The sequence below is a fragment of the Lotus japonicus genome, chromosome 3 (assembly GCF_012489685.1).
Source record: "Lotus japonicus ecotype B-129 chromosome 3, LjGifu_v1.2".
Taxonomy (NCBI): domain Eukaryota; kingdom Viridiplantae; phylum Streptophyta; class Magnoliopsida; order Fabales; family Fabaceae; genus Lotus; species Lotus japonicus.
In genome coordinates, this window is record NC_080043.1 from 22,790,997 (window position 1) to 22,806,525 (window position 15,529).

The following is a 15,529-nucleotide window of genomic DNA, read 5'->3' on the forward strand; positions in this document are numbered from 1 at the left end:
GAGGATGATGTTGAAGCTGGAACGAGCTGGCACATATTGAAGCCAACATCATTACACAATACACATTTACACTTTGCCTTCATAAAAAGCAAAAAGAAGTACTCAAAATACAAGCCACACTATAAAAGAAAAGACAAGAAGGGTAAGAAATAGAAAAAAAGAAAAAGAGGAGGGCCAAAAAAGAAAAAAAGAAAGAAGCAGAAGATAAAGTGAGAGAGTGTTGTGTGAAACACTGAGATGCAAAAACTGTGTCTGTGACGAAAGAAGCAAACCAAACCAAACCAATACTACAAAAAAACCCGGGTTCGGCGGGTCAAATCACACTCATTGTCCTTCATTCAGCTGCTTTCACACACTCTCTCTTGTTTCTTTTTGTTTTCTTCATTCTTTCAATCTTCTTTCCTTAGATCCAGGTATGCCCCATGGTTTTTCCTCTCTATTTGTGCTATTTTTGCATTCATTTGGCCTAGTTCATGCTCAATAGCTTGCTTTTGGGTTCAAGCTTTTATGGGTTTTTTTTTTGTTGGTTGCTCACTTTAACTTAGCAATAGAAGAATAGCAAAATGAGACCTCATTTTTCTTACCCTCTTTGTTTTTTCCTGTCTTTATAGATTTTTAGTGAGGTTTATCAGTTAAAGTTTTGTTTTTGGTTCCACAAACTGATAAACGAATGAAAGAGGTGTCTCAATGAGAAATCCCAGCTGCAAGATTTGATTTTTCAGTTATTTGTTCAACTTTTCAATGGGAAACAAATGTGGGTTTTGTGCATTCCTCGATAGCCCTCTTGTTAAGGTCATGGCTTTTAAATTTTTATTCTTTTTTTTAAAAGCCCTTTTTTTTGCACTGTTGTTTCACTTGTTGGCCTTGCATTATTGGTCATATTAGTTGTAAGTTTCTAATCCTAATTGCTAATGAAATTTGTGAAGTTAGTGAGTCATGTTGTTCATTGCATTGCCCAGATTGCCATTTGGTGTCTCCAACCTGTCTACTATCATTTAGACTTTATTACAACTGTACAAGACTATATCATATCTAATCCTATCCAAGTTTGGTTATATGATCAGTTATGTTTCATACATGAGATTGGATGAAATTTGTAATTTGGCCTTAAATCTTGTCTTTTATTTTCATATGGTTTTTAATTTTGTTTTGCGATTTGCATGGCAGGTTGTTGAAAGACAGTGTTGTTCTCTAGGGCAGAAAATATTGTACATGTGTGATGCTAACATTGTGACTGCACATTTGAACTAGTATTCCAGAAGGAGTATTTTGCCGCTTTTAATGATGCATAAAATTTGATATAAGAAAAAAAAAAGATCATGGAAGAAATACAGTCTCAGTCAGATAATTATAGGTCTTCATCATCATCAGCAAGCAGCCCGGCGAGTAGGGTGCCATCAAGTAACTTTTTCTACCTGCGTAAACCTGGTTCACTCAGGCAGCCGATCTCATTTGAGGATTCACCTGAGTGGGAAGATACTGATCTTGATGTTAGAGTTGAGGAAGGAGTTGACTCTATTAATGCTGCAACAACACCGGTTTCCCCTTCCCTTTCAAAGCTCAACAGCGGGTCCCTGCCATCCCCGTCCCCGCAACTACCCGAGGGTGCGGTTATTCCTCGGAAAATTGCTGGGGCTTCTGTTGCCTGGAAAGATTTGACCATTACAATAAAGGGGAAAAGGAAGTACTCTGATAAGGTTATTAAGAGTTCAACTGGTTATGCATTACCAGGGACGATGACTGTAATTATGGGGCCTGCTAAATCGGGGAAATCTACCTTATTACGAGCGATTGCAGGTCTTTAAACACGTCGCCTTTGTCCTTTCTTGTTAAACATTTCATGTTATTTGAATAGTCAAAGCTAAAATGGAATTTTCCTTTTATCTCAGGAAGATTGCATCCTTCAGCCCGGATGTATGGTGAAGTGTTTGTGAATGGAGCAAAATCTCACATGCCCTATGGATCATATGTGAGTTCAGTGTCTCATTGGCTGTTTAATATTTGAATTTCCATATTGTTTATAGTGGTCAATTTGATTTCTAGGTGAGAATCTTTATTGAGGAATGAATGTGTAAGCTTAAACGTGTCTTTTAATACTTGTCTTTCAGAGTTTGGCACTTTCTATTTCTGATTGTTAACAAGTGAACTTTGGCGCACTTCTTAATAACTTAGAATCTTAGATTATTTGCATTTCTCAATCAACTATGGAAGTTTATTGGAACCACGGGTACTAAGTTTTGGTTTTTTATTTTGGGATCACTACCTGATTGTTAATGTCTGTGGTTTGTTCATTAACTGATTTATAATTGTTATTGTTAGGTTGCACAACTTTACATGTATTTTGAAATTTATTTCTCAATTTGCAGGGTTATGTAGAGAGAGAATCCACTTTGATTGGATCCCTCACTGTGCGGGAGTTTCTGTATTATTCAGCCCTACTTCAACTTCCTGGTTTCTTTTGTCAGAAGAAGAGTGTGGTAGAGGATGCTATACACGCTATGTCGTTAGGTGACCATGCAAATAAACTTATAGGTGGACATTGTTATATGAAGGGACTTCCTAGCGGGGAGAGAAGACTTGTTAGCATTGCAAGGGAGCTTGTTATGAGACCCCGCATTTTATTTATAGATGAGCCTCTTTATCATTTGGACAGGTGTTTATTACTTTTTAATTCCTTTTAATAGTTTTTAACAATCTCTATCAGTTGTTTGATTGGATTCCATATTTAGAGCCTTTTTTTGTTAACATCCTTTTTCACTAATTTGTCTTCTTTTTTCCCCTCAAGTGTCTCGGCACTTTTAATGATGGTTACATTGAAAAGACTGGCAAGCACTGGTTGCACTCTTTTCGTAACTATATATCAGAGCAGCACAGAAGTTTTTGGCCTTTTTGACCGTATATGTCTTCTTTCAAATGGGAATACCCTGTTCTTTGGAGAAACATTGGCTTGCTTGCAGGTAACTTACCATCCATACTTTCTGTCTCTTATACATGAAATATGATTAAGGGTCCTATTTTCTACACAAGTTAAATAATATTAGGGGCATTGATCTTTAATTGTTTATGCTTCCTGCGGTTAATTAATGAAAAGCGATGGTTGGAAGATGAGTGTGTTGCAAGATTGTCAATAATTTTGTTTTTTCCCCTAACCTTCTCTGCTAGTGAATGGAATTGCATATCTTGTCACTGACTGCTTTAATTTTATGTTGATGAAGCACTTCTCAAATGCTGGATTCCCTTGCCCAATCATGCAAAGTCCTTCTGATCACTTTCTACGTGCAATTAATACAGATTTTGACAGGATAATTTCAATGTGTAAGAACTGGCAGGTAACTGTTTCTATTGGATTGATGGTTGATGTGCTCCTTGCATTGTTAACATTACAGATTGGATTTTTTTAAGATATTAACATCTTCGTCACAATAGGATGACAACGGGGATTTTTCTTCTGTAAACATGGACACTGCTGTTGCTATACGCACACTGGAAGCAACTTATAAGTCATCTGCAGATGCAGCTGCTGTTGAAACAATGATTCTGAAGCTCACTGAAAAGGTATGTTATAGCTTCTGCAGAGGAAAACATTGGCAACTTCTTAAATTATGAGCTACATCTTCTAAAAATGTGGACTGGGAGTTTTGAAATTTGTAATCTGAGACCTTCGGCTTATGCTGATGGGTAATTAGAGATAGTGGAAGGTGTTCCACTGAAAACCGTTGGAAAGGACTTGCTCTGATAGATGATTTAATCTTATCGGTGATTGACTTGCTTATTTATGTTGTTGAAGTTTGGGGTTGTCACTTCTCATTATTGCCTCCTTAAAGATTTATTTCAAGCTTTATTTTGCTCAGCTCTTGCATTCAAGGGCAGTCAGTGTTGGGAAATGGGATGTTAACTTTTGGAGTCTTTTTATTCCCAGGAAGGTCCAGCCCTCAAAAGCAAAGGTAAAGCGAGCAATGCTACCCGGATAGCAGTCTTGACATGGAGATCTTTATTAGTCGTGTCAAGGGAGTGGAAATATTACTGGCTGCATCTTATTCTTTACATGCTTCTCACGCTATGTATTGGTACTGTTTTTTCTGGTCTGGGGCATTCTCTGTCATCTGTTGGGGTAAGTTTTGCCATGTTGATTGCTTATCATCTTTCAATTTGAATTTCTTATAGTTTGTATCTGCATTTATATATGCAAACAACTCCAGACACACTCATAATGCTTATGAATTAATTTTTTCTTAAATTGCAGACAAGAGTTGCAGCAATTTTTGTATTTGTATCATTCTGCTCCCTTCTAAGCATTGCTAGGGTGCCAGCCCTTATTAAAGAAATCAAGGTAATTTTTATGTCTGTTTAACTTTAGAAAATTTATCATATTGCCTGGATGTGCTTAATATGCAAACAATGAAGTATAATTTGCTCATTTGGCAAGTATTTATAACTTGTTTTCTATTGTTGATTCTTCTGAATGATACTCCGGTTTATAAGTCCTCAACCACAGAATATAACGCCTTACTTCATTTGATGATTTTACTAACTCTGAAAAGTTTATATGCATGAGCTTCTGAAGTATTATAAGTTCAACGCAGACACAAGCATTCGGTACTCCTCAAATTCAAACACGTAAAACATAGAGCGGATTGTTGTAGATATTTTTGCGCAAAATGTAGAATGTTTGTGCTATTGTTTGTGTTTTCTTTTGACTGTTTGGTGGAACAAGCACTTCTCAATTGTCTCCAAGAGAAAAATAATGCAATTGACATGGTTAAATATATTATTCATAGTAATAGACATATCAATTTTTAAGGATGTATTCACTGCAGTAAGGTTGAGGAAGTTAAATAATTTGCTTTTTTGCAGATATATTCCTGTGAAGAATCAAACCAGCATTCTAGTACATTCGTATTTTTACTTGCGCAGCTCTTGTCAAGCATCCCATTTCTATTCCTCATCTCCATTTCAACAAGTCTAGTATTCTACTTCCTCGTGGGGCTGCAAGATCAGTTCAGCTTGTTAATGTACTTTGTGCTGAATTTTTTCATGACTCTGTTGCTGAATGAAGGAATCATGCTAGTTGTGGCTACTTTATGGCAGGATGTCTTTTGGAGTGTCTTGACACTTTTGTGCACACATGTGAGTTCCGCTGCACAACTATTTTAGATATAAAATGTCAACAAATTCACATGCCTCTCAACTAACAGTCTATATTTTCTCTACATCTCCATGATTACACAAGAGGTTATGTGTTTCCTGAACTAACTACTGTTGCACATGCTTTCAGATGGTCATGATGCTTTCGGCTGGCTACTTAAGAATTCGAGATGCTTTGCCAGGACCAGTGTGGATGTATCCAGTGTCCTATATAGCTTTTCACACTTACTCTATTCAGGTAACAAACATTCCCTTTGTGTCTTCTATAATTGTGGCTCAAAGTGTGTTTGGCTTTTTGGTGGGAGGCCCTATGCTCACTTCTGGGGAGAAGCTACAAAGTGTCGTTTCTGGAGTTACTGTGCTTATGATTGTGTGCCACCACCAATCCAAACACGCTATCAGCTGTTGGGGAAATGGATTCCATGCAGTTAGGGAATCCCTACATTCATGCAGCTACACAATCCGAGACGTTCGATCAAGATCGGTCGGCTCAAATTTTCAATTTACATCTACCGTCAGATCTTGATGAAATATATGAACCGACTGATCTTCATCCAACGACTCAAATTGAGTGGCTGCGTGAATGCATGTTATCCTTGACTGTAGGGACCCCAAATCCTAATTTCCAAAATTAAGAGGATCAAGTATTAATCATTGATTTCTAAAATTTGGAAACTATCCAATCTTTTTTCCTTGGATGGGTATTTACTATTTATTGATGCATTTACTTGTCTTTATGTCTTAGGGGCTATTGGAAAATGAGTACCTAGACACCTCCTTTGCAGTTGGGCAGGTGAGGACCATATCTGGGTATCAAGCTATCCAAAACATATACAGTATCTCCTCTAACAATAATTCGAAGTGGACAAATTTGTTGGTTCTGTTTCTCATGGCACTAGGCTATCGCATTTTCGTGTTCATTTTATTGTGTTTCTTCACAGGGAGAAAAATATCCCTGCTTAAAAGTTTCAAGTGTAATAGGGATTCAACAACTACTAGCTCATAGGAAATTTGTTCAGCTATTCACATTGTATTATTCCTTTTGATCAAGTTTTGTCTGTCAACTCTGGTTCTGTGAACTTGCCTAATGAAAGAGCAAATATTTGATTTAAACTCTTGTCTTGTTCTCTACTCAGATTAGTAATGTAATTAGGATTATATTATCAAAGTAGTAAATTGGGTAAACTTAGATCAGTTTCCTTCCTTATGTCATGTGGTTCTTTATTTAATTTGATCATGGTGACAGCTGAGGCAAGTTGTTCTGAAAGCAACGTGTTTGTTGTGATAAATAAATAATTGGTTTGTGACGTAGCTGAATCCAACTGCATTGAAACTAGGTTGAAGGGGCATGGTCCTCTGCAGAATTTTTGTCCACTTTTTCTGTTTACGCGGCTACTAATTAATACCTAGTGAATGTTATTATACCATGGTCAAAGTTTCGTCGTAGAAAATATTTTAGTGTTATTTTTCTTGGTTTATAAATTAGATAAAATCAATTTACCTATAACTTGAGGTGCTTTGATCCAAGCTCGGGTGTGCACCCATTTTTATTTTTATGACGTGTTAGGTAAGCGTGGTTTGTTAGATTAGGATTGTGACTTGACTTGGAACATGGACAATTTTATACGTTAGCACTGTGGTCACGTGGAAATTAAGGAATGAAACAATTATGAGTAGCATTTACTGGAAAAATTAGTATGGGAGGGAACCTTATTATTCTCTTGGTATGTTATTTTTTTGAAAGATAGCAGGTTTTATTTTAGAAGAAGGTAGATTAGCTTAATGTTTGATTGGAGGAAAATGAATGAGAGGAGGAAAGAGATTTTAAATATTATCTTATTTAGTTCAATTTTTTTTTTAAGAGGGTGAAGGGGAATGATGGAAGCTAAAATCTCTACATTGACAATTATGCCTCATCTTCAAAAGTGAGGATTTGAAGGAGAGAAAAGATGGTGTGCATACATGTTTCTTTCTGCTCACTCATTCAAGTCCTTAAGTTAGACGCTTTGCATTGGGGTTATCTGCATAGCGGATTTCACCATTCTAGCTTGGTCATTCAAGTTCATTAAGCTAGACGCTTAGGACTTGGAGCTGTGTACTTGCCAATTTCGCCACCCTATCTCGACCATTCAAGTACATTAAACTAGATGATTAGAACTTGAAGGATTATGTACATATCATGTTTTACTGCTCAATCCCGGCTACATGTACCTTGACCATCCCAAACCCGACTTGGGTCTAACATTGCCTCTCCTTCGACATTAAAAGGGAGTCATGCGCAGACCATACCCCCTCCTCCAATAATGGGGGCCGCCATAACCCTCCTCCATCTAAATTAATGGCACAGATTCATTTAATAGGCTAATCGTGATGATTGAATGACATCGCTAATGTGCCATAAAACCGTCAGAAACCCTTAACAAACTAAGGGACAAAGTGAGTCTTTATAAGAGTTCTGACCCAACATCTAAGATATCTTCACTCACTACGAATTCTAGACCCTAGTAAGTGCTCCAGTGCCCTCTAACCTATTGGATGGAACAAGATAGTCACTAATGGTGGGGATTAGAGATAAGTAAGAGAATGATGTAATAGTTTGAAAAATGCTAGCAAACACTCACTTCAGTGCCGTCTTTTGGATACTTTGTCGAAACTCTTATGAGATCTACTAAAAAAATGAGTCTCACTCTTGATTTAATGAGACTCACATAAATTTCAACCAATCAACAAAAGAGTGTTAAAAGTGAGTGTTACTAGTCCTCGTCTAGTATTTTGCCCAATCATGTGTGAAGCCGCATATTAAGAACAAAGATTCAACATAAGAACATGAGAAGAAGAAGTCGCACCATATTCATATTCCTATTCTCATTCAAAGTTCCACAAAGTTCTTATTTTTGGTAAACCACCACCTAATTTCTAAGCAATTTAACATCACAACAAAAATTAAAATGTTCAATAATCTTAATTAACAAATTAATAATAAAATGGTAATAGATACCGCGTAATTTGACTGTTAAACACACACAGAAATGACTTTGAAGAAGATATGAGAAAAACTGAGAAAGGAATAGGAAAGGAAATACAAACCCCTTTCCTTTCCTTTCCTTTCCTTCACACAGATCTCCTCTTCTTCCTCAAATTCCCGCGTAAAACCCCAATTTCCCGTTCATGACGACGTCGTTTTTCACCGGCGAGAGAATCGTCGTCCTCTTCTTCATCTCCAAGATCCTCTACTCTCTCCCTCTCTCTCTCCTCACCCATGGCGTCGCTCTCTCTCTCCTCGCCCTCTCCTCCTTCTTCCTCGAAATCGCCGTCGACTCCGCAAATTCCCCCTTCGCTTTCCGCACCCGCCCCGCCGCCTCCTCCGGCATCCTCCTCGGCGCCGTCACACTCCCTTCCCTCATCCTCTCCAAGCTCGTTCAGTCGTCGCGTGGTTTCTCCCTCGCTCAAATTCAACCCCAAGGTTCTGCTACTTCCGCTTTCGCTTTCGCTTTCGCATTCATTTCCTAGGGTTTGGTTTGGTTTGTTTTTTCTGATTACTGAATTGCAACAACAACTCGTGATTGTGATTGTGAATGAAATTTTAATGTATAGAGATTCAATATCTGACATTGCAATACTGGGCCACATCTGCCAGCGTCTTCACTGTGCTTTTGTTCCTCGCTTTCGCGATGCGCCGTGGTCATTGGGGTGTTAGGTTGAGCTTGTGCTTTGTTTTCTTTCAAGGTGTCTTCTGCATTGCGGCGCTTGCTACAACATCTCAAATTGGTAGGTGTTGTGTTGGATTGTGTAGGGTTTAGGGAGAGAATGTGCGTTTTTTTGGTTTAACTGTTTTTTTTGTTGCTGATTCTTCCTTTGCAGGACTGCACCCGGTGCTGAAGCTTTCATGGGTATTTTGCCATGGATTCGCCTCCGTGAAGCTGATTCAGCATTTCCTCAGAATTTTCCCATCTTGTGCTTCCATTGGTATGTTTCATATCCATGGTCTTTAAACTATTCTTCTAGGTGTTTAGGGATTTCAATCTTGCCACAACTGACATAGGATCAAAAGTTAAAAAAAAGAAATCTAGGTGCAAAATGCGATTAGTGTTTGCCGATTGTTGTTCCAAGTAGCAAATAGACACTTGAGGTTATGAATTTATTCCTTAACTAAGTAAGATGAGTGCACTTTCCATTTTACCAATTCTGATCCGTGCAGACTTGTCAATTGCTGTGTTTGTTTTCCCCCTTTATCTGAAATATGTATAGATGATGCGTTACTGCCAGTAGGTGATCATATCTTATCTCAGCCTAATTGCATGGTGGATTAGGATCTTCAATTTGTCTGGTCTATTATTAATCATAGTTTCCCCTGATACCAGGGGAAGCATTTTTGGTGGCAGCGGGCATCGTTCTCTATTTTGGTGACATGTTATTGCTTACTATCAGAAAGGTTGGTGCTTTTTAATGTGATATTGTTTCTAGAAAATCATCACCTGTGTATATGTGTAATTGGTGATTTCATCGTTTTAACAGCTATGTGGACTATTGGAGTCATCAGAGTTGGTTACTGCAGAATATAAAATAAGTCGAAGTGAGATAAGCATTATAATCCAGGTATTGGTTTGGTCCTTAATGTATGAAGTTTATTATTGATTGGTATAGGTAGATTAGTTAAAGTTGTCTACTGTTCCTGCAGGGGCTTGTGCTTGGTCTGCTGCTGTATCCAATAGTTTTGAAATATATCTTCCAAATATGGGAATGGTCTATAAATACAGCTTCTGCTGAATCAAGAAGATACTATGAGTTTGGGAGATCTCTTATATTTATTGCTTCCCTTGGATTTGTCCTGATTGTGATTGTACCATCTTGGATGCAGTTGGTGAAGCAGTTTCACACGCATCCTTTTTTCTGGTATGACATGAATATCTAATTTGCTGTATTATTTTGTTAGCTACATGTTACTGATGTTTCCAGATGTCATCTGATATAATATGAAAGTGGTAATAATAGGATGCTTGGAAAGTAGTTTTGTTGACTACGAATTGAGCATGATCTAATATGCCATACTGGCAGCTCTGATGCATGCTTATATGTGGGATAAAGCCACGTAAGCTACTAATTCTGCCAGAAACTGTGGCATGGAGAATATTGTTATAGTAAGCATCTGATTCCACTGCATTCACACAAATTGACACCTAATGTAGACTATTGTTTTTAATTTTTATTTATTTATCAATGTGAGTATCTTAACTAAGCTGAACACAATTCCGAAATCATGTAATTACTAATGCTGGCTGTACACGAAGCCTGAGTTTTACTTTTATCCCTCTGTATCGTGATTCATGAATAAATTTCATTTATGAAGATAGAAATTAGTCATTGCAGACACCGAGTCTAATTCAACTAGATTTAGGATTCCTGGCATTTCAGTTGTTAAGCCTTGTTTAGGCTTGTTAAAATACAATTCTATGATAGTAGACTCAGGTTCAAATTAGTTTGTGTAAAACAACTGTTTTTCACTTTATCATTACACTAGCTATTTTTGCTAGATGGCTATATTTTAATATTTGAAACTTTTACTTGCAGGGTTCTTTCTTTTGTTTTCTCAGAGCCATCCAAGAGGCTGTCGTTATGTATCTATTGGGTTTGCATAATATGTGTTTCTGTTTTGCGATTCTATAACATCTCCAAGAACAGTAAGATTGAGAGAATTCTTTTGCGGAAATACTACCACCTGATGGCTGTCTTGATGTTTTCGCCTGCCCTTATCTTCCAGGTAATTTTGGACTTGTTCTTTACACTATTATAGAAAAGGGGTTCTGCCACTTGGTATCCATTATCCATTTTCTTTTTCATAGAATTTTTGTGTGCCTTGTTTTCAATATAATTGGAAAGTAGGGGATAATTTACAAAACTCCCTATAATTTGCCAACAGACCCTTCCATTTGTATGTTAAATGGAAACCATTAATCAAATTACTTCCACTAATTGATTAAGACATGTGAATTCTTCAACCTGTCCATATTTTTTTAAATGAATTTTTCATTCTAATTTTTTGAGTAAGTTATTCAATAGTCTCTAATTTTTTTTTTGTATATGAAGTGGATTTTTAAAATATATTAAAAAGTGAGGACAAATGAGAGATTTTGTAAGAATTATTTAACACATGCAAGTTATTTGATAACTGATCTTTGATAAATTAGTGACAAGAAAATCAACAATCAAGATTGTGATAAAATGCATGCAAGTGTGTGATAAATTATGTAGTTGTTAATATCTTAACAACTATTTTTCTAATCAAATGTTACACAAATCCTATAAATTTAAGGTGAACCCTTCAAAGGGAGGTAAGTTCAGGGGTTAGCTATGTATTTCCCCCTCAATATTAGATCCCCCCTCCCCCCGAAAAAAAAAACTTACTCTCATATTTATCAAAAATCTCTCTAACCCCAGAGGCCCAGGCTCCTTCTTCTAACGATTTTTTTTAATATGATAAGTTTGTTTTCATTCACGATTAAGAAATATTAAAGGGACAAAATGATCATTCTATATTGTGTTTAAAAACATAATTATCATGATTTCTTGTACCTTTTCTATAGGGGCTACTACTACTTTGGGTATAAGTTGTTTGTTTTTGTTGGCCAATGATACTACTGTTTATCAGCTATAACACATACTGTTCTATTGCTTTCAGCCAAAATTTCTTGATCTAGCTTTTGGTGCAGCCTTGGCGGTTTTCTTGATATTGGAAATTATTCGAGTAAGTATCTTGAACTGCATCAGACATAATAGTAGTGATATCATATTTTGAAAAGGATCCCGTGTGTTTTACTTTTTATTGTTGATTATGTCAATACTAATTCAAGATACTTAAAATTTGAAAAAACTGCAAAGAAAGAAACAGCATACCATTTAAATACTATCTTATGTGGTCAAGATGTATTGTGCATGTGTTGATAAGAAAAGGAAAGGGCAAGGGGAAATGAGTAAGAATAAAACGCTTTTGCTGCAAAAAGTTTCATAAAGATATGTCATTATATTGGAGTTCTAGATTTCATGAATTTTTTTTGAACCCTTTAAAAATCATGAGTATATGAATGCGAGTTTTTAAACTCAAGAATAGGATTGGGCAATGTTACCCAAAGAATTGTAGTTTTATTTCTTATTGCAACTATTGAAAGCTGTCGTACATGTAGCACATATTATTTCTTGCTCAGTTCTGACCTAAGTGGATTAAAAATTTGGAATGTCTCAACTTTGCAACCTGAGACTTTTTTTCTTATTCTCCCAAGGTTAAATTTCTCATATTACTGGCCACACATTGTGTCCTAGTTTACTCGAATGATTTGAAGCAGGCTGATTGGTATACAATAATACAACTCTAAGCTTTTTTGGTTGATTTTGCAACATTGTTTGGTCTAGGTATGGAGAATCTGGCCCTTAGGACAACCAATAAATCAATTTATGAATGCATTCACTGATCACCGTGACTCTGATCTACTTATTGTCAGGTATTGTGCACTTTCTATTAGCTCTAGAGCATACTGTATATGATGCATTATGCATATAGTTGCATTTAGTTCCCTTTTATGATGATATTTATTTTGCTCAGCCATTTCTCTCTCTTGCTGGGTTGTGCGCTCCCTATTTGGATGTCTTCTGGGTACAATGATCGACCTCTTGCTCCTTTTGCTGGGATATTGAGTCTCGGAATTGGAGATACGATGGTAAGATCCCTTTCCCCTCTTTTTTCTTCTTCTTAGGAAGGAGAAGAGATGCATAATTGCACACACCCGCTGAACTTTGGGGCCTTTGCAAGTAACCAACATGGACTTCTACATTTATGCAATGTCAAAAGGTGAAGTGTGTCTTCTATGAAAAATGAAAAAGTCAAAAAACTGTAAGAAAAATCACAATGCACAATGTCAAATGGGGTGCATGGTTAAACCATAAAATGCAAGAGCCCAAATCAGTCTGGAAATTCAATACTGCAAGCTTGCAATAATTCTGGAGCAAGGAAGATACTCCCAGGATTCAAGATGACTTTTCATTATCTAATCTAATTTTTAAGCAAGAAATTTGACTTCTTGCTTTAGTTGTCAGTAGTTTTCCATGTAGAAGTAGACTGATTGATCTCTAACAATGATGATGATGTGAAAACCATTTATCTGGTGGACAAATCACAGACTGTAGAAAAGCGTTAAACAATGTGTCTCTCTTCTCTTATATTTTGTTTTTTCAGAAACACTTTAAGTTGTTAATACTTAATAGTAACTTTTCTCAATAGTTCATATATATTTTTCTGCTTTTTAGTGATTGATTTTCTAATTATTGTCTAGGCATCAATGGTTGGGCACAAGTATGGTGTATTGAGGTGGAGTAAAACTGGCAGTAAGTATTTTCTTTATCATGATTTTTTTTTCGTGGGGCTTCCATTGCATGATTTGAATGTGTAGCTTTCTCTCTTACCAGAGAAAACAGTTGAAGGTACTGCAGCTGGTATAACATCTGTGCTAGCTGCTTGCTCTTTACTCCTTCCACTCTTCGCGTCAACTGGATACATTCTCACTCAGGTCCTCTCTCTCTTCTCTCTTTCTCTGCTCGTTAGTGTGTGTATTTGTGTTAGGGGGGTGGGGAGGGTTTGGGTAAGTGTGGAAGTTAGTAAACTCACTAGTAATGAAATTGATGACATATCAAAGGAACTTGATTTGCATGCAAAACTGATAGGCAGGTCATTCTGATTGAGGTTGTTTATCCTTGACAATTTAAAGATATCTCAATTCTGTTCTTTAGATCTTCTTTCACACCTTAAGTAGACGAGTGTCAAGTCATTCTTGTTCCACATGACCCTGCTTCCTAAATAAGTACCAAGGCTTATAGTAATTTTGTTTTTGCTGATTGACCTAGAACAATTTCTTTTTTGCACTTAGGAACTAATTTAGTCTGCCATCCTAGAATATTTGTTCTTTGGACAATTGAGTTCTTTTTTGATACATTTGTGGACAACTTTTTGCAGCATTGGTTCTCACTACTTCTAGCTGTGACTGTAAGTGGTTTGTTAGAGGCCTACACGGCGCAACTTGACAACGCGTTTATACCACTTTTTTTCTATAGTCTGCTCTGTTTGTAGCCAAAGCATGCTCTTCCGGAAATAATTTACCTTGATGAGAAATGACGGGTTTCTTCAAATGTGCCTTGTGGCACATTGTTTTGGCAGAGGTCAGATAACTATTAACCAACGCTATGATACATGACAGCTAGGTTTGGTATATATACATTTGATTGTATCTCTCTACAGAAATGATAGGTATACGAATTTTCATAAAAAGGGTTTATACCCTCCCTACACACAACATAGTCCTGAGGAATGACAATTTTCCATTTTTTATGAAATATTTAATTTGCAAAGCCACTGAGAGGAAAGCTAGTGGACTCCATGAAGAAGTTTCCGATGTCTTGATTTTTTCACGCGCATTGTTACATGTCGGTTGAAGCCTCGTACAAGGGAATCATTTATGAGAAGCTAGCAGGGTAGGAAACTGTTGAAAGTTGAAAATATGTCATTAAGTAGGACGAGGTGGTTTTATGTACATATTGCCTCTGTACTCTGTCACTGATGCTATAGCATCCCCCCAGGACCCCCCTCCCTGTGAGGAAAGGATCAAACGTTAAACACTGTACTTGTCTTGTTGTATCAAATGTGGAATCTTATGTGTTATCCATGCATACTTATACAGGATATACAGGAACAAAAGATGCAGTTTTACCGAGTATTGTTTATGTGTATACTTGTATTTCACTTTTTTTCGCCAACACTAACTTGATTGTCTGTGTTGACAATAGACAAGTGAGACTTGCATTAAAAAAAATAGATGATAAAAGCTTTAATTGAGTGAACCTAACTCAATTATTGAGTCAATGTCAAATAGCCAATCATGTGCAGACTTAATACTTTAGAAGTCCATCCTTGTGGACGTGGAATAGTCTCATGTTTACTGAAAATATGGTTAAACAAGCTCTTGTAAACCCTACATTTGGAAGACCTCAAAACAGTTTTTTTACAGTGACACATCATCCATACGAAGCCTTCATCAGCAAAGTAAACCAATATTCAAGCTTTTTAAGAGTTTAATTCATCACTTCCACATACCCCACGAACGACTCTGTAGAAAATAGAAATAATAATAATTAGCTTCTAAAAGACAAATGAATATTCATTATTGAACATATAGTTATTTTGAGGCAGCACTTAACATTTTTTAATAAAATATCTTAGCCAGCTGGAGATGAGTATTAGGTGTACTACCAAAGGAAAAATAATATCTCTTAGAAGACTTGCATTTTCTCCCAACGTTAGAGTTGCGTAGTTGATCAAAATCCAACGTTAGATTGCGTTTAGCTA

At 36.6% G+C, this 15,529-nt stretch overlaps 2 protein-coding genes across 3 annotated transcripts; both read left to right on the forward strand.

Annotated features, from left to right (window-relative positions):
• Positions 1–234: 234 nt before the first annotated feature.
• LOC130748203 (ABC transporter G family member 3) lies at positions 235–6,258 on the forward strand. Its single transcript, XM_057601370.1, has 12 exons — positions 235–413; positions 1,168–1,797; positions 1,890–1,969; positions 2,367–2,653; positions 2,786–2,957; positions 3,216–3,329; positions 3,427–3,555; positions 3,920–4,111; positions 4,244–4,330; positions 4,855–5,127; positions 5,276–5,383; positions 5,891–6,258. The coding sequence occupies exons 2-12, from the start codon at positions 1,320–1,322 to the stop codon at positions 6,149–6,151; spliced, it is 2,181 nt and encodes a 726-aa protein (XP_057457353.1). The 5' UTR covers positions 235–413; positions 1,168–1,319; the 3' UTR covers positions 6,152–6,258.
• A 1,896-nt stretch (positions 6,259–8,154) lies between these two features.
• Positions 8,155–14,900, forward strand: LOC130746953 (dolichol kinase EVAN). Of its 2 annotated transcripts, XR_009022266.1 has the most exons (14): positions 8,155–8,608; positions 8,740–8,913; positions 9,007–9,111; positions 9,507–9,577; positions 9,661–9,741; positions 9,824–10,038; positions 10,714–10,903; positions 11,822–11,887; positions 12,550–12,638; positions 12,740–12,854; positions 13,467–13,518; positions 13,600–13,700; positions 14,144–14,346; positions 14,537–14,900. XR_009022266.1 is itself a non-coding variant. In XM_057599758.1 (13 exons), exons 1-13 carry the CDS (start codon positions 8,314–8,316, stop codon positions 14,255–14,257), a joined length of 1,668 nt encoding a protein of 555 aa, XP_057455741.1. In that variant the 5' UTR covers positions 8,155–8,313; the 3' UTR covers positions 14,258–14,900. The 2 variants fall into 2 exon arrangements, 1 of the variants encoding a protein (XP_057455741.1); XM_057599758.1 differs by having other exon boundaries at positions 14,144–14,900.
• The last annotated feature ends 629 nt before the right edge of the window (positions 14,901–15,529 follow it).

Bases quoted from the DNA above. Each gene is read 5' to 3' on its own strand.
- LOC130748203 (XM_057601370.1), top strand. From the start codon at position 1,320: ATGGAAGAAATACAGTCTCAGTCAGATAATTATAGGTCTTCATCATCA. The intron at 1,970-2,366 runs GTGAGTTCAGTG...CTCAATTTGCAG, and splicing joins ACATGCCCTATGGATCATAT to GGTTATGTAGAGAGAGAATC. The intron at 3,330-3,426 runs GTAACTGTTTCT...TCGTCACAATAG, and splicing joins CAATGTGTAAGAACTGGCAG to GATGACAACGGGGATTTTTC.
- LOC130746953 (XM_057599758.1), top strand. From the start codon at position 8,314: ATGACGACGTCGTTTTTCACCGGCGAGAGAATCGTCGTCCTCTTCTTC. The intron at 8,609-8,739 runs GTTCTGCTACTT...TTTAATGTATAG, and splicing joins CGCTCAAATTCAACCCCAAG to AGATTCAATATCTGACATTG. The intron at 10,039-10,713 runs GTATGACATGAA...TTTTACTTGCAG, and splicing joins CACACGCATCCTTTTTTCTG to GGTTCTTTCTTTTGTTTTCT.